At 39.4% G+C, this 18,732-nt stretch overlaps 2 protein-coding genes across 8 annotated transcripts in view; one reads left to right on the top strand and one right to left on the bottom strand.

Annotated features, from left to right (window-relative positions):
* Nucleotides 1-18,732, top strand: part of LOC122885899 (uncharacterized protein C13orf42) — a 29,603-nt gene that overhangs the window by 9,301 nt on the left and 1,570 nt on the right. For 4 of the 5 annotated variants that reach the window (XM_044217657.1, XM_044217656.1, XM_044217655.1 and 1 more), the window contains 2 exons: nt 16,506-17,126; nt 17,204-17,348. In XM_044217657.1, coding sequence (XP_044073592.1) covers nt 16,707-17,126; nt 17,204-17,348 — 565 coding nt within the window. In that variant the 5' untranslated portion in view covers nt 16,506-16,706. Of the gene's footprint in view, nt 1-8,567; nt 8,663-16,505; nt 17,127-17,203; nt 17,349-18,732 lie in introns of all 5 variants that reach the window. The other variant, XM_044217654.1, reaches the window with a different exon arrangement.
* Nucleotides 13,272-18,004, bottom strand: LOC122885895 (TLR adapter interacting with SLC15A4 on the lysosome). 3 transcript variants are annotated; one of them, XM_044217642.1, is made up of 5 exons: nt 17,821-18,004; nt 15,929-15,984; nt 15,275-15,348; nt 14,872-14,936; nt 13,272-14,464 (listed from the first exon to the last, which is right to left on the bottom strand). In XM_044217642.1, the coding sequence occupies exon 5, from the start codon at nt 14,460-14,462 to the stop codon at nt 13,503-13,505; it is 960 nt and encodes a 319-aa protein (XP_044073577.1). In that variant the 5' UTR covers nt 14,463-14,464; nt 14,872-14,936; nt 15,275-15,348; nt 15,929-15,984; nt 17,821-18,004; the 3' UTR covers nt 13,272-13,502. The 3 variants fall into 3 exon arrangements, with proteins under 3 accessions (XP_044073577.1, XP_044073579.1, XP_044073578.1); XM_044217644.1 differs by lacking the exons at nt 14,872-14,936; nt 17,821-18,004 and having other exon boundaries at nt 15,929-16,062; XM_044217643.1 differs by lacking the exons at nt 15,275-15,348; nt 17,821-18,004 and having other exon boundaries at nt 15,929-16,044.

Here is an 18,732-nt window from a genome sequence, read left to right as displayed (position 1 = left end):
GCATCACTGAGTTTGCATCTTGGGCATCAAGGCCAAACCAGGACCGAACACAGCCCCCGAGACTGACGGAGGCCAGTTTGACGACAGGGAATAAGTACCAAGGTGATTTACAGCGGCTCCGACCAGGACTCTGACTCCGGGGACGACGACCCGGCAAGAAAAGTGTATTCCCTGCTATCAGACTGGCCTCCGTCGGTCTTGGAGGCTCTGTTCTGTCTTGGTCTGGCAGTGTTCACTGGGAGGCTGCTGTGCCCCGTTCTGTTCTCAGCTAGCCTGGCTCCAGTTCTGGTGCCCATTCTGGCGCATCAAATTTAGTGCCCCATATCACTATTTTCCAAGCTACTGTAACTGTCATGGGTGGGTGCCGGTCGTTTGTTGATGTTAGTGGACCCCATTTTTAAGCTAACGTTAGCTATTGTTGCACACTGTTGGCACTGTAGGGAAGCAAGTATAGCTTACAGGTAGCACTCTAGTCGTTGCTGCTCTTTGGTTGTTGTTTGGAGTATTAACTCCTATCAGTGATAATGGGTAAAATGATATAATTTGACAGTTGTCACTAAAATAATATAGCTATGTGTGCATTAATAAGAGAATTGAAGCAGACAAAGCAATGCAAAAGTTACTTTTATATGCAGTAATTGATAAAGTAATTCAATTACTTTTGAGAGAAGTAATTAGTAACTGTAAATAATTACTAAATTTGAGTAACTTGCCCAAAACTGAGTGGAACTGAGGCTAACCCGAACGTGACGTCATGACTTCGATTCTCTATATAGAGAGATAAATACCAAATGTAAATTCATTAAATGGCTTTTGCAGAAATAATGCAGACCATAAATAGTATCAAAAAATGGGGTTTGATTTCATGAAATCTTAATGATTATAACTCTAAAGGGAAATAAAAGAGTAAAACTGTTAACAATACTTTAATGAAATGTGCAGAAATTTGGTGTTGAATGTTTGGCTTTAAGATGAAAAACATGTACTCTATACTGAACTAATCATCAAAAATCTTTTGTTCCGTAGAAGCTATGCCATCAAATTATGTAGACACAATCAAGGTATCAGCTTCACAGGTCCAGTTTGTTCTTAGCTTTCTGACATACAGCAGACTCTTTCTCTGGCCCAGTGCCTGCTGGTCCCAAGCCCAGTTTAAAATGGCTCAGCATGGGGAGGCCTTCTCAAAGCCTTATCACATAACTTTAAGGATGTGAGCACACTTCCCACAAAACACAGCAACCTGTTTTGTGTTTGTCTACAGTTAGTAAACCCTCATATTTCAGAATTACAAATATGAGTTCTACCCAAGACTCAACTTGGTTATATTGGCAAAATTTACTAAACTATTCTGTTGCAAGAGTTTATTTTTACAATTTAGCAGAGAAAACACAATTCTCTCTACCTTCCTCCAACTCCCTTCTGCCAATGACTGGTCTGCTCTGAAATATCAGCAGACACAAACCAAAAAAGAGTTTACATGTTTTTAAACAAAATAAAATAATTGTGTATGTGCGCGCACACACACACACACATGCTTGTCTATCTGTGATCTGCACCTCTTAAACTAATTGCTGTGACACCCAGTCAGTCAGTCAGACAGCATCAGCCAGTCTGCAGCTTTGTGTCTAGTGATGAAATTTAGAACAAGGTCAGTACGAAAGACACGACTTACTCAGACAAGGGGCATGGGAAAGTGAGAGCAGAGCACATGCAGGCATTTAAAGTGGGAAGGAAAGACTGAGTAAAGTACCATTAAAAGTAAAGTCCAGTGCTTTAGGTTTTCAGTGTTTGATGATGGTAGGTTTCATAAAAACTTTCCAAAATTCCCATTTAAAAAAACAAGTTCAATTGTCTCAACTTTGCTCCTAACATCCACTAGAACTTCTCAGCTGAATTGACAGAAGGAAAAAGGAACTTATTTTGTATCTCTGTTTAATCTATCATTACAACTAGGCCTAATACTTTGAAACTATTTAATATGTGATATTTGCTCAAGTAAATACATAAAATGTTTTCAATAAGTGAGTATTGTTGTTTTATGTGCTTTTGCAGCAGTAAGCATTTCCTGAATGCTGATCACAGAAATTAAATTTTTAGGTTGCCGTGACCCAAGGAGACAGCTCTTTGGCACATTCAACCAAGCCGGCCTTGAAAGACAAGTGTGGAGAAACACAATACCAAATACTTGGGGCTTGGACACCCACAGACACTCCAAGACAGGTCTCAGAAACTTAAGAGGGCAACTTTGTATGATTCAAGGCTTTGCACTAAATGGCTCCCCTGGAAAAAGTCTTGTACTGCATTGTTTGTTGATTTGCTGGGTGCTCTTCTGGCGGTTGCTATAGTGACTGCCTCCATTTTCTCTCTGTGGCTGCTCACATAAAAGACTGTGTCCTTGTCTCCATAATAGTTACAAATTGAATACTGCACTTTCCAAGGACTCATGTCACCAACTCACAGCAGAGTGAAAGTGCGTGTGTTTGTGTGTTAGAGAGGAAGAAAGAAGACAAGTTTGCTTTAGATGTGATGAATGCAAGGTAAAATCTACAGGTTATTTGTTGTTGTGTTTTTACTTAGTCTTGATTTTATTTTGTAAATCAAACGATACAAAAGAGATAAGAATGCAGTTATAAAAAAAGTTCAAACTGAAATCAATACGAAAAACAAAATGCTTAAAGACAAAAAAGATTAACAGACACAAACATAAGTAGGAAAATAAAAACCAAAGGATTAAAAAAGGACCTGGGTGTGGCAACACAACTAGTCCACATTAAGGTATATCAGAACAATTTAGTTAAGTGAACCATTCCGACTATAGGCTACCCGATTATTAGTCATAACCCATACTCACCACCACCGCCCATTCATATTTTAACAAGAAATATTGAATCACACCTCCAAAGAGGAAAGAGAATGGAACTAATTTTCTTCACATAAGCTATCAACAGCTGCCACACTGTTCACTCAAGCCTTATAAATCATACCTGATTTTCTCAATTTTGATTAATCGCATCTTGTCTCTTTTCATAGTATCAACAAATCCCATGAAAACACCAGGACAAGTGTTGGTCCACCTCTCAACACTTTCAGACTTCCCTGTCCTACTCACAAACACCCACTGGTTCCTCCTAAGACATAAATCTTTAAAAATGGCTCACAAATACATAGTTTAATTTTTTTTTAAAGGCCAAGTAATTTCCTAATCCAGCTGGGCACTGTAGATTTTAGCAAACCTTACTAAAACACAAACAAATGGTGCATTTGTTGGGGACTATGTTCAGCTGTGGATTAATACACATTTTTGTTCTTGTGAGTATGGCAGCAGGATGGTGTAGGTGGGATTCAAAATAAACTACAGTGGCCATGTAATGAAGGAACATGTCACCTAGTGCTTAGGCTCATTGTGCTTTTTTTAATCGTTTTTGGACAACAATGGAGGTCTATGGCAAAGAGGAATAAGCTATAACATGCTTTATATACGCAGACAATAATTGTTAGTAGGATCATATAACTGTTGGTTTTGGTCTTTTAATGGGATTGGTTGACAAGAAGAAAAACTGAGAATATCAGCAGACACATCATTTGAAGATTAACTTAATACCAGGCTGAAAGTTTCAAGCCTGTTTTACTTCACAGGCTTATTGCACTTGTAAACACATCCAACTCCTGGAGTACACCTGTGCATTACTACAGCAAGGTGATAAGTTAAACCACTGAAGGTCAGCAAAAACAAGATTTTAGGAGGTATCAAGTTACTCTCTAAGTCAGTTTTTAGGTGTTGGTGGAATACAGTTAGACATAGAGGTGTCACTGTTTTGATTCTGAATCAAAAATGATCGAAATGAGATTTCGACCTTTGAAATCAAAAGCAGGATCGCTGATTCTCCCAGTATCGGATATATGGGTGGAAAACAAATGAAATACGGTGTCGGTGAACATTTTATTGATGTGTTCAGTATCGACATTTTAGCAACTTGCCAGATACGTTAATCAACAACATTCCCTCATTACGTTAATAGAAACTTCAGTGATATCAGGTGGTCATATATGGTGGGGGCATCAAAACCCCTGTCCTTGTTCAAAGATGGTATTTGGCATTAGAATTACAGTTTTATAGTGAGTTGTGTGTAGTAACCTCATCAATGAATAAAAACAACTCATTGACACACAGAACCTCTCTTTGAACACACACAGCTTTGCTCATTGTTTACCTTAGCTATGAACCTCTCACTAAATGTGGGTAAACGGCGCACACACACAACACACACTTGTGATACGATGGTCCATAGTCTGTCTGTCTCTCTTGTAACAGTGTACAAGGTCGGTATATAAACACAAGGTCACCCTGTTTACAACAAACAAAGCAGCAGATAGGCAAGCTTTTAGGCCAGGCACAAATGATCTTTATTACTGCCTACTGCTGGGTTGTGTTCCAGCATGTGATAAAATATGTTGTATTGTGTCATGTTGCATGGCATTGTTTAGTGTTATTGCGCATGGTGATGGATTAGTTTGTGTTTTTAACCCTGCAAGACAGAGGTCAGAGAAAAATCTTTTTTTTTTTTTAAATTAACTTCATTATTCATTTGTAATGAAATTTTTTGTGGGTTCAGTGTCATGCATTCAAGAGAGTGTCATAAATTAATTCTATACCCATAATAATTGGATTTGTGATACAGGGTGGTAATGTGGCATGCGCATGTAAAACGTACATATTTTGCAGATTTTAATAACCTTAAAATTAAAATATTCATAAAATGGTCATATTAGAAATCCCAGGAGCATTCAAAATGAAAAAAGATTATTTGTGTTTTGACCTTTTGCAAAAGATCTGCAGAGAAAGCTTAAGCTTAGAGAAAGGGCTGTGTGGACGAAACGTCCTCATACAAAAAAAAAAAGACGACTCATATGAGAGTTTTCTTGTGGTTAGGAAAACATCAGTGTTGTGGTTAAAAGAAACCAATGTTGACTGTTGGATGAGAGGGACATGAACAGCAGTCTCTCTTGTCAAAATCACGCCCTTTGTTGCAACAACCGTCAACCCCAATCTCCTTCCTTAGATGTTTTGCAGCAGTATAACAACATCACACTATTTCTAACTTTGCTACTTAGAGAGGACAGTATTACCTTGCTTGTCAGCAATAGATGGTTTTAAGTGTTTGATCATTCTGGCATTCACAGTCTCAGATGACAATGTGTTTCATGAATGAGTTCCAGGAATTGTAGACTATGAAAAAGTCCAAGTTCGTGTACTTTTTAAAATACATTTATGAGAGATACAAATATGGCTGCCACATTTTCAATTAAGGTGTTTGTGCGGTCAATAATGTCAGTTTCAAAAAAGAAATCAAACAAACAAATTAAACACAAACAAATAGCCTGCATTTTGTAAACTTGTGTTGTAAATAAAAGAGGAACACCAGCTCAAATAACGATTTTCAGCTCTGTATCAAGTCTTTAACTGAGATCCCCCTTTGTGGGTTGATAGGAGTGATGAGCCACAGTGACATCGATCTGGGGCATGATGCCCCTCAAACTGCAACTACTCTCCAACAGAACATGGGAGTCTTGAGTTCAGCCAGACCACTTGGCAACCAGCTGCCAACAAGAACCACCTGCGTGTTGATGCTGCATTTCTCACAAACGTCTTCATCTTTTTATTGTGCAGTGTGTTCACACGAACACCAATTAAACTAAGTAATCCAGCTTTATTTATTCATTCAGCTGGATCAAATCTATAGGGAAAACCTTATAGTTTACCTAACAGTGTGAAGTCTGGAGTGGGTATCTGTGGTTTGTATCATGTCTTGTACCCACAGATCACTGAGATCACCCAGGTTCATCTGTGGGTAATTTTCCCACTGTACAAGTAGCTGAGATCTACTGTATGGATTTCTTGTATTACGCTGTTGTTGGTTAGGTGGGAACACACCAGCTCTGCTCTCATCAAAGGACTCATTTGAACGTTGACCCGGTAATGAGGCATACTGCTGGCAGTAGCCACTTGAAGGACTGTTTCTAATTTTAGTAATCTAAAATTGGAAATTCAGTTGAAGGGATCTTTAGATTTTAAAGGTCCTCTAAACTACTCCTGATGTCTGAGGTCTAGGAGAAAGGTTTTACTACTACTGAAATGCTTTGCAAATAATTAGCTATAGGAGCTATTCGTTGCCTTCAGAGGTTTTGTGAATACAGTCCCAAGGATGTCAGAAACTCTGACTGGATGGGTTTTAGATGCACACACAAGATAAGACAGTGTAGTCCCTCATTTGTCCAGGAGTGTTCTATCGTAGAAAAGGTTTCAGTCGTAGTCATCTGGACACTGTTTTCAGAATCAAGACGTTTCGGCTCCCATCCGGAAATCATTCTCAATTGTGAACAAATTGGACGGGAACTGGAAATTTAAGCTACTCTGAGTTACATAAGCCCTGCCCTCAGGATGGAATCTACCTGAGTATCTGTTAATAGCTAGTTTCACCTGAAACTGACCTAATAGTTTCCAAGATGGCCCAGTAATCAGTAATCAGGCCTATTGTTTTCTGGCTGCATTTACTTCATCACTGTTAAGTGCCTGATTAGCATGTGATAGGCGTGACCAAGGTGATATCACCTTGGTCACGCCTATCACATGCTCACTCAGAGTAGCTTAAATTTCCAGTTCCCGTCCAATTTTTTCACAATTGAGAATGACTTCCGGATGGGAGCCGAAACGTCTTGATTCTGAAAACAGTGTCCAGATGACTACGACTGAAACCTTTTCTACCACACACAAGATATTCAGAGTGTAAAGAATAGCATACTGTATGAAGATTTTCAATGTCATGTCATATTTTAGGGAACACAGAGTACCTTGGAAGCCTTTTCTTAAAAGCAACATTAAGCCTGTATTAACTTTTTTTTTTTTTTAGGCAGGTAACGTACTGTGGGGTTTTTAGAGGTTTTTTATTTGTTGTTGTTGAAAACAGCTGCCTGCTGCAGCTGGAAACTAAGCTGATGAGACCGGTAAGACTGAACCAAAACATTTAAGTTGTGGGCCATAAATTCAAAAAAATTAGCTGAAAGACAGTGAAACACTCCGTAGAGCTGAGAGGAACTGCAGAGTAAGGTGATACGTTTCTGTGTGTTTGTACGTACATTTGTACGAGTGACCCCCTTCATATACATGTAGTTATTTGATCCACTGTTAAAGATCCCCTGCAGATGTGTATTAAAATGTGTATATAAATAGGCTGCTTGAAACAATAATGTGTGTGTGTTATGTTTTTTTTCTGCAAAAAATTTATAATTTCCACATTAAAATCCTTTAAAAGGCATCTACTTCTTGTAGCTCATTAAAAAATTCCAGAATCTATGAATATGCAAAATGTGTTAATTTCTAAGGTTTTCCTCAGTGTATGTGCACTGACGGCTTCAAGTTTTTACATCACACTTGTTTGACCAGGATTGGCTTCCAGACTATTTGTGATGTCACAAATTATGCTCGAGGGCCCACCCCTTAAAATCAGATTTTCAATGAGTACAGAGAAACTTTCCACTTTCAGCCAATGAATGTGAAAACATCCTTCTAGTATCAGACTCTGCACATACATCATTCTGCACAGTGAAGCTCAAGCATCCAACTGTAGGTACAAGAAGAAAAACATATTTTTGGGTGGAGGGGGACTTTAATATAAAAAATATTGATTTAGCATCGTTAAATCAAATGTCCTAAAAATATTAAACAGATTTACACAAAGTCAGATTTAAAGGATTAAGATAACTCATTACTACCTGTATCATACCCATACAAACACAGATACAGATCAACTCCAATTCAACAAAATGAGGGAGTGAGCGGGAGGCAGTGCAGAGGCGGGAGACTGCAGTTGTAATGTCCTTGTTGTGGATAAATTGTGTGTCGAACATATGCCACTGGGACGTGAGCTAATTAGCCAAGGCTGAGTGGGACCCTGGGGGGGGGGCTAACATGTAAGAAGGAGGGAGGAGAAGAGGGAGAGGCTGCCAAGGTCAAACCCATGAGTGTGCATGTGCTACCGAATCCATACAGCACAATAGTCCCGTAGTGCCAGTCTGATGGGTTAACTTCATTCAGTCCTCTCACTACTTAAGACCATATTCACTTTGGCAATACAGAGCTTCATTCCAATTATCTCACTCTGCCTGTCTTACCCCAGTAAGTCGCAAAGGATTTATTCGACAGTAGCATCGTAAAACTTTTTTTTTTTAGACATAACAGCGATTAAAATGCAGGTTGCCTCACCTGACACCTATATGCATATCCCATTTACCTGCCTTCATCCCTCTTTCCCTCTCTTGTCCTTTCGATCTATTTTTATTATCCAAATATGTCACACTATGAAATAATGTGCCTTTTTCATATGTTTAGCCATTACTGAAAACACATGTAAGACCCGCATACGTGTGTGTGTGTGTGTGTGTGTGTGAAGTGTGGAAAGGCTAGAGTGAAATATGAAATATTGTAGCTGTGGAGCAATAATTTATGTCCCTCCTATCTCATTCTTTATTGGTCTCACAGTGACTACAGTATGAATATTTTTGCCTTACAGCATATCGAGGACAGGGTCATGTTTGCATAAGGAGGTAAATTATGACACGAATAACAATGTTGGCGTGCCAGGAAGAGACGTGTGAGGATGAGGAGGTGAGTGGAAAACAGGGAAGGGCTCACATAGGGGAAAGACCAAGGTGAGAGAAAAGACATTGGTAGGTGAAACACAAATTAAAAATAAAAATAAAGGAAATATAGTTTGACTGGTCTCTTTTCTTAGTGACAAAATGCAGCAAATGACTGACTAATTGTCATACCCACCCCCAAAAAATTTTATAAATTTTGTCAGTGAGGTATTCTTCATTTGAGACTTACATACCTTGATCAACAACAGACATTTTCAGACTTCTGTAAGTGATTCACCAGCAGGCAGTGAGTCATGCTGTCTGACTTTGCTTCCGCGATACTTGTATGATTAAAGATCCGTAAGGCCTTGAAAATGCTGCTGTTTTGTATCTTTTAATATGCCAACTTGAAAGTATTGAACTTTCTTCTTTTTTGAAGTGCTGTGAAAGTACTCATCATCCTCTGAAAACCTCACAAATCACTTTCAGACAATTCTTTGTGTGCGACTTTATACAGTAATTCTACTCCGCAACATGTCAGAGGGCAAGCTGCATCTCGTTAGTTGTAAAGCAATCAAAGATTGACATTCGCTAAAACCTTTTGAATTTCAAACATTGTTATTTTGCTCCATATGTGTCTCAATTCATATTAGTATTTCAATGTTGTGCAGCATGGTGAACTTTACTTACATGTGAGGGAGTTATTTCTAACTTGCATTGTGGTGCACAAACATAAAATATTTTATAAAGGCTTAACGTCTGCATCAAAAGGTGAAATCTTGTACATTTTTCCTATTTTATTCAAGGCCATTAACCTTGAGCTTTCTGTGGAGGTATAGAGAACTAAAATAGTTCCTACTTTTTCAAAGCTTCACTTTTACATGAGGAAGTAAGAGTGTTTAAGAGTGTGCAAATGGTGTGCACTTGAGCTAAAATACCTGAACTTTGAGGCAGTGAAATGTTCAGTTCAGTTAGATCTTTATTATGCCACAAGAAAAAAATCATTTTGCAGCAAGGCGGCACAAAAAGATAAATAAACCTCAAAAACACAGTAAGACAACTGAAACAGTGCTGGTAGCATACACGCAATACAGAGTAATATAAAAGGTTCATGTGATAAAAGCAAAGAAAAACTGCAATAATAAGAGTCAGGATAAGATAATGTGTTAATTGCAGTTTGGATAAAGGAAAACTATTGCACTTCATTTTCAGAAACCTGTATTTCTGACCTGAGGGCGGATGTCAAATTCCTTAGAGAAAGGATGGTCCACATTTGGATTTAGCTTTCTGTGTGATTTGCTGACTAAAAATATCTGACAAAGTGGGCTGTTGCTCACCACTAATTTTATTTTCATTTACTGTTGATTTCTGTCTCATACATTTAAGTTCCCCTTACCAACAAATCACTAAGACGGTCAGGATTGATTCTATAATGAATCTGTAAAATAACACCTTCAACTTTCTGTAAACATTAAAAACTACAGTATATCCCACGCAAAAAGTTCAGATGTGGGTGTGAAGAATTATTAGATCAAATTCATTCATAAAGGTCTTGTAACAAACACACATGTTGCAAAATGATTTATAGTATGCAAAGGGGGACAAAGACAGATAAAAATGAAACAATAACAAGGGATAAAAGAACAAGTATGTCACAAACTCCAGAAAATAAGGTCAGATATTCTTATCTACTGTAACTCTTTTTAAACTCATGTCACTGTCTCTTCCTGATTGTTGATAACATGTGAATCCTTATGCACTTATACATCTAACAATAAATATGTGACACTTTTAAGGTCAAACTTGAGCTTGTCGTGTCCAACACTAACAATAACCATATTTTAGTTAAAATATAAATAAAGGTAAAAAACCCAACAGTAATATAAAAAACAACACTAACTCTGGATCAAAACAACCCACAACAGTGATTTTCAGTGTGCAGTGATCCACAATAGTGTTAAAACCACCAAAATACAGTACAAACCTATCTAGTAAAGAAGAATAAACATGTGAGCGGATAAAAAAAAAAATCATTTTTTTCCAGCCATTTGCCAGCCACAGTCACATGGGTACTGTGTGCTGTGATATACAGTCATGCATTACCACATTATGTTCCCCAGCTCTTTGCGTGCCAGATCCTGCTGCCCCGCTGTCTCTCAAGGTCTCTCTCTGTCTGCCCTAGCTTAGCCAAGGTCACCTGCGCCGCTGCAGGCTCCCTGCAACCTTGAGCGGCTAACTGACCGGGAAATGTGTGTTCTCCCGTTCCACCACCTCTGTATCCCAGTGTCAATCAGCCAGATACAGAGCAGGTCTGTCATTAAATGTTCCAGCATGCTGCCACTTGGACATGAAGTCTCTCCAGTAGATGTAATCTGAAAAAAAATGTGAATTGAGTTAAGTGCCTCGATACACCAGCTGTAGTCTGAAATGCTTCCACCTCTGTGGTGTGTGTGTGTGTGTGTGTGTGTGTGTGTGTGTGTGTGTGTGTCCGTGTCTGACCAGGTAAAGAGATCAAACGATCCTCAATCAATTATCAATAGACCTTGAAAAATTGTGATGGAGGTTTTTTAATCACACAATCACAAAGGAAGAAAAATATATGTAAACAGTATATAACTGTTCTAATTAACAAGGCTACATACTAAAAGCTTTTCAAATTAAGGCAAGCCACAGAGTGCTACAGAGCATTAAAGCCACAATAGTGAGAGTGTATCTGGGACCTTGGCTTTGATATGAAATCTTGCGGCCTTGCCTTTGCCGCCCTCCATGTTAAAAGCTCTTTGTGACAAGGAAATTACTTTATGAACCTCTGAAAGACACTCCAACACTTCAACCTCCCTGTTAGTTTCATTGCTTGACCATGAGAGAAGTGTGTGGGGGGTGTTCTCAATTTTTAAATCACTACACCTTTCCATTTGTTTTATCAGTCTCTGTCTCTGTTCTTATTTCATGGCTGCTCCTTCACTCTTTGACCTTAGTCTTATTTTTTCTTTCAGAGAAAAACTACTACTAATTACAGATTTTTTTTTTTTTAAATCGTCTTTGCCCTTCTATTTATATTGTATTTGCACCCAAATAAGTAAAAGACAGTGAGATATGTTGACAAGGAAAGGTAAATTATTTGCATAATTTGGTGAAGTTGAGGGTTTGTGAATAAATATTCACAACCTGTGTGTGTGTGTGTGTGTGTGTAAGAGACTGCAGTTTGTAGCTTTACCTTCAGCCCACAATTCTTAACCTCTGCTGGAACAAGAGGTTTGTTTTTCATTTTACCAAGGTCTGTGGAAATCAGTCTGTTTGAATGTGCTCACACTGTGGGCTTGGCATTGCGTGAATCCTATTTATATGTGAGTGTGTTTTTTATTTAGGTCTGTAAGGATTCGGTTCCTTTAACTTGTACCTGGAATGTTCAATCCGGAAAGAAGGAAAAATACCAAACGTGTCTCTGCGGCCTTGAGACTTCACAGGGCTCCGACTGCGGCACTCAGCTTGGTAAACACAGTTTCCTCCTGTGGCTCTCTGTTTGGACAGGAAACAAGGAAGCTGATCAAACACTGGCTCAGAAGGCCATGGCTGCACTGAGCTGGAATGGAGTTGCGGGTCTTTCAAAGCACTTTGAATAGGGGGAAACGTTAAAAATAATGTCACTTTTTGCAAATCCATAGGTCTGTAGCCCTCCAGAGTTTCTCATTTGAGCTAGTGCAATATTTTCCCAACATCAATCATGCTGTGTAGATAAACCTATCTTAAGCTTGTATTTTGTTTACACAGTAGAGGAACCAGTATCACAAACACAGTGCAAAATTTGGTGTTAGTGCCGACTGCCTGCTACAGATTTACAACCCAGTCCTGATGACATCATAGATTAGCAGTAGTAGGGTGCAGATGATAGGAAGGGTTAGCTGGATGGATAAATGTTGGGTGAGGGAGGGGGATAGACAGTGACGAGGAGGAGGATTAAAGGTAAAGGAGTAGAGGGTGTGATAATGCTTCCCCCTTGTGACTGTTTATCAAACTGCAGACTTTGCATCGTCATTATTATTATTATTATTATTATAATAATCTTGATATATATATAGATAGATATAGATATAGATAGATAGATAGATATATCACCTACATAAATATCCATTCCAGACATGTTTTAAGAACTATAAAAAATACTCTGCTTTAATTAATAATTTGTGTCTGATATGGGGGGGGGGTTCCCACAAAAAATAAATTACCTAGTTAATTAAAAAAAATCTTAAAAACACATCTACACTTAAAAATTTAACTGCTGGACACAAGATGTCTCCTACTTTGCTTAAAAAAAAAAAAAAGTCCATCCTCATTTCTGCACAATGAAGGTGAAGTGTTTTTGAGTGGAGGGGGACTTTAATCTTACAGCATGAGTTTATTCCATTGAAATAAACAAAAAGTGGAGTAGTAGTTTTCAAACTATTATTATTTAAATGACAGGGATGCTATGTTCTTCTGTACTTAACCACAGGGAGACATTTATATCGGATGAGGAAATGATAATCAGACGTACACATTTTTATTTGAAGATGTGGCCAGTAATACTAAAAGTAGGAACATGATGTTGTTGATAGTTGTTGTTCTGTTAGAAATTAAGAAAAAAAGCGAAAGATCAGTTTCAATTTTCAGTTCCTGTTTTTATTGTCCTTTAGAAAGTAACATCACATCACATCACATCACATGCACATACGCTAATTGCATTATCACATACAGAATTTGCTTTCAACATGATCCTCTCAATAGCTTATAAAAGAACAATATTAATGAAATGTGGTTTGATCTTATTTGTTGGTGATAAAACTAAAATAAAAGGGAGAATTGGATGAGTGAGTTCCTTAACACTGGGGTTACTCCTCTTTATTCTCTGTGAGCTGCTCTCTGGATGCCTCATTTGAAATCTGCAGAAAGGGAGTGCTGAGCTCACTTGACTGCATGTCACCAGCCACCCGCAGCAGGCAGCTGAGGACCATGTCCTTGGCCAGGCTGGCCTCCAGGTTCCCTTCCCGACTCAGCTGCAAAGTGATCTGGTCTAGGCTGGTCAGGACCAGCTCTGAGCCCAGCAGAGGGCAAATGGGGCCTGGGTCAGAATCCGAACCAGGGGCCCCTTCCCTGGCCATGTTCTCCATCATGTATTGCTGGTACAAATCCAAGAGTTTCTGCTCCAGATAGTGATTTAGAAGAGAGTTGGAGAATGGACCTTCACGCCCCTGGAACAAAAAGCTCCGATCACGGGCACTCCCCAGTCTCCAGCGATTTGAACCTCCCCTCAGTGGATGCAGAAGTCCACCCTGAGATGTCTGTCCTGGGGGAGAATCCTCCACAGCTGGAAGGACATCACAGGACTGGAGGAAGGGGCCGACAGCCTGGGCGTCAGTACAGAGCCGGAGCTCACCATCATTGGCTGCAAGAGGCAGCACCTGGTCGCCTCCAATATGGAGGTCGCTGTAGTTTTGGCAGATGCTCTGACAGAAGGAGGGAACCAAGAAAGGGGAATCACCACCTGAGTGAGCCTGAGCTGGGATCTCTATCTCTGGAGAGATCTGCCTGCCTGGCTGGGCTCTGTGGAAATCCTGGGACTGCAGTGGAGAAATGTACAACTCCACTGAAGCACTCCAGTTGTCCTCACAACCTGTCTGATCAGGGTAATTGTGATGAACGAGTGGAGCGTGTCTGGTGGAGCCTGACATGAGGGTAGCAGCTGCTCTCGGCAGCCCATAAGCACTCTGGAGAGCCTTCTGAGGAGGGAGGGGATCCAGCTCCTCCAATTCACCATAGGTCATGCTCAACAATCTGCCTTCACAAAGCATGGCTGCAACAAAGAGCACATACTCAGAAGCTGTGAACCGAGTTATTAAAACACACTGCGTGTCAGTATTCAACATGTGATGAGATGCAACAGCATAAATGTATTTATTCATTTAATGTTTTAAGGACACACATATAGCATGCAATACATAAAAATCCCAATAAAATTACCATAAAACTCAATTACAAACACCAGATCATTCATGACTACATGAATAATCCCTCGATCCCTCTTTAAAAGCTCTTTCAACTGAGTCTAAAATGATCCTATTCATGATCCATTTTGAGTTCTGTGGATAACGAGGTCAACATATTGATCCCTCAAACAGAAAAGGACGTCTGTTCAAAGGAGCATTTACAAAAGGGCACCTTACCTTATCTATCAATCATAAAGATAAATCATATTCCTACCTTGTACCACAATCGCAGTCTCTCAGTCAGCTTTCACCTTAGGGTACCAAGTGTCCTTCCACAGTCTTTATCACAGTAGGGGAAAGTACTTCTTAGAAACATTGCATTTTCTATCGATACAGCTTACCAAATGTGTATACTGTATTTGATTCAAGATCTGCTTGAATAAGAATGTGCGTTCATGTGCGAGGGCTGTTTTATACCACCCCAAGAGGAAGTGGTATAGATTTCCCATTGCTGCAAATTTAATGTTGCAGCTGGGTTAATCATGAATATATTTCAACACATCATCTTGCCAATTAATATCTATTTTCATAGCATTGTTACAGACAGGCGGAGCATATTCCCCTCCAGTTCTTACTTATCTAAATGATTTTACAGCCTTACATAAGAATGTACCTACCTCTGCATTGGTTTGTCCTCTTGCTAAATGAAGTGAAATGGCAGATGTTCTATTCTTACGAACGCAAAAATAAGCTGTAAAAAGAAACCACAGATGTTTTGTTTCTTTGTAAAAGGAACAGGTGTGATTAAAAGCCGAAAGGAAAGTCATGATTTAATATGATCATAATATCAGGAAATGGAGAGTTTAACAGGTGCCGATTCCTGTTTTCGTTTTCTGATAGGCCACACCACCAATTCTGAGTTACCTCTCTGTGAGGACAGTTAAGCATGCTGGTTTTTAGTCGAATGTTTGGAGCTTATAGCTTTACTCCTCCTGTTATCTGTGCCCGTGCCAAAGCAGAAGTGTGACTTCACGCTCAGTTATAACCACAACTCATCATTTCCTCCTTGAAACCGTGCCTACTCTTCAGCATGTCTAAGTTAATGCTTAACTGTCCAAGTAACTTTGTCTGAGACCTTGGAATATACTTTATTTTACCCGTCATGAAAATTTTTCCTCACTTTATTTGAACTCCTCTGTGATGAATGCTTTTGTATGAATCTTAACTCTTTCACAGGCAAACCAAGGAAAGGTCTAAATCAGTTATCTGGTGAAAGTGATGGAAAGTTTCAGGCTATAGTTATGGCCCGGATCTTTCCGAGATGAACGTACCTTGTCTGCATATATGACTCTCTTCAGTTAAGACTCTTGTATTCAGACTTCCTCCACTTGCAGCAGGGAAGCCCAACAATAGAAGCACATGAAACACGAGAGAACATGTTTTATTATTAATTAGGCGAGGAAACAAGGACAGAAGTCAACATCATATAACTTTATAAGTTTGTTACGACATCCAGGTTGTGCCCAAAACTGAATTACAGTAGCTATTTTGATCTGTACTTGTCATAAAATTGGAACAATGTAACCCATCCGCAGGTTAGCCTATCATATTTTTTTTTTTTTTTTAAGATCTCCTGTCTTGTCTAACACACAGTTTAACAGGTGGATTCACAGCCACAAGCACTAAAACTGCAGGAGTTAGTTAGATTGCTGTCTGTTGTTATTTTGTCCACTGAGTCAGGATATCTGACACAGGACTGCTGCTCAGGAGTAATAGTAGCACAAAGTGTAGAGTTACCGACCCATTGCTACAGCAATGTTGCTGAGCAACATCCGATAACATTAAAGACATGTTGAGATCAGGTTAGACGAGAGACTCAGATCTGCTTTTGCTTTTGTGCCACAATAGAGCAGCTGTTGGGCAACTTCAGCACCCTGGACAGCGACTGGCCACAGTGAGCAGCTCCAGTCAGGTTTACAGGCATTTTTGTTTGTTTGTTTGTTTACTGAAATATTGTCTGGCCTGAAGAGACGAATATGGATAGATACTTCACAAACACTAAGAAATCTAAGGACAAGTCTGCAACCCTGAAAGACTCCATTTAGAGGAATGTTCAGGAAGATTAATAATGCGTTCCGCCCCAACCATCACGGACACAGAGGGCAGGATGGTGATGGTGGTGGGTTTCGGTCCAAGCAGGACTACCACAATGCCTGCACCGTCAGGCTGGTCCGCAGCACCTCCATGCTCGTGGTGGGAGAGAAAACTCAGGCAGCCGCGGGCTCAACTTTGAAACGGAGCAAAAGTACAGTGAGCATCGAGTCGACGTTGTACTATTATCAGAGACAAGAGGACAGGATATGGCTCTATTCTCAAAATCAGAACTGCCTGGAGTACCTGGAGGCACTTGTGGCTTTGAGACGGCAATACACAAAGAGTGTGAGTGACTTGAAAAGTAACGACACCAAGGCCACAGTGTCTTCCAAGAAGAAGCCTGCACCCCCGCCGCCGCCTACAAAGGAAGAACCGGTAAGCTTAAATCATCTATCCCAGAACGGATGGTAGGCAATATCAAAGACAAATGTTCTCCCATTTATTAACCACAGATATCAAGAGCCAAACCCTCTGCTCCACCGGTCCCCGACGAGGAGGACACTTTGCAGTTCTTTGATGCCGTCATCGCCAGCTGCGACAGCGAACCTGCGCGGAAACCGTATCTGGATGATGGACACGCAGATGTGGACTTCATAGGTGAATTTGAAATCCTTCTTTTTAACTGTGATGAGCCTGGGGTTTAATTTGATTATTCAACACTGCGTCACTTTAAGCAATGGAGTAAATATCCCCTGGGGTCAATTGTCCCATTGTCCCAGTCCTAACTACTAATTATAGGTATGATTGTTGTGTTTAGGTTAAGGTTAGACAATGGTGGAAAGCAACTAAGCAGATTTACTCAAGTACTGTAATATTTCATGTACAAAATGTAAGATGATTTGAAGAAATATGATGTATTGCTTTACATAAAACAACCCAACAGTATATAAAGTAGTTAAAATGAGTTCCATCGTGACCAGCTACAACATTGAAATGTTGCTAACATGTTAGTGCATTAATTATAACCAGATAAATACAAATGACAGGTGCAGTTCATATGCCTCTCAAATGCCATGAGTGCTTTTACTTTTGATACTTTGTGTACCTTTTGCTGATAATATTTACTTACTTTTACTTAAGTAATGGATCTGAATATTTCCACCACCACTGGAGATTAGCTTTGTTCAGGGGTGCCAACTAACTTAAAGGTCCAGTATGTCACATTTAGGAGGAGCTATTGGTAGAAATGGAATATAATATTTATAAGTATGTTTTCATTAGTGTATAATCACTTTTAAAATAAGAATCGTTGTGTTTTCGTTACCTTAGAATGAGCCGTTTTTATCTACATAAGGAGCGGGTCCCCTTCCACGGAGGCCGCCATGTTGCACCGCCATGTTTCTACGGTAGCCCAGAAAGGACAAACCAATCACTGGCTGTAGATATGACCTTTCGTGTTTTTCACGAGTTTCGCAGTCACCGTAGTTTCTCCTACATGGTTGGAAGGACAGGGTGAGACAAGCATTATGCAAATTGTTGCAAACTGCAGTTTCACCGCTAGATGCAACTAAATCCTACATACTGGACCTTTTAAATATATTTACTCAAAAACTGACTTACTTAATTATATAAATTTGAGGTTCTAGCACTTTACTTTACTAGCCATTTTCTACTACTTAATGTCTCGAAGATTTAATAATATAACACCCAGAAAAAGGAGTCATTCTGCATTGAGTACTTTTACTTTGGATACTTTAAGCACATTTCGCAGATAATACTTATGTACTTTCACTTAAGTAATATTTTAAATGCAAGACAAAACAGTATTTGCTGTATTGCAACAAGGATCTTCTGAGGTCAGAGATGGACATTCACTCAAGTACTGTGCTTAAAGCCCCTACACACATCCATAGTACACCCACACAGATGTTATCACTTATTTTGCCTTATTTTATGCTGTGAAAAAAAGTCTGTTCTTCTTCCAGCACTGGCTGGATGGGGTAAGTAAGGATTGAGTGTGATTAAGGATTGGGTAAACCGA

The sequence above is a fragment of the Siniperca chuatsi genome, linkage group LG12 (assembly GCF_020085105.1).
Source record: "Siniperca chuatsi isolate FFG_IHB_CAS linkage group LG12, ASM2008510v1, whole genome shotgun sequence".
NCBI classification, from domain to species: Eukaryota; Metazoa; Chordata; class Actinopteri; order Centrarchiformes; family Sinipercidae; genus Siniperca; species Siniperca chuatsi.
The sequence above is the reverse complement of the archived record's forward strand: the minus strand, read 5'-3'. Positions and strand labels throughout refer to the sequence as shown.

Coding starts and splice junctions, on each gene's coding strand:
- LOC122885895 (XM_044217642.1), bottom strand. CDS start 14,462: ATGCTTTGTGAAGGCAGATTGTTGAGCATGACCTATGGTGAATTGGAG.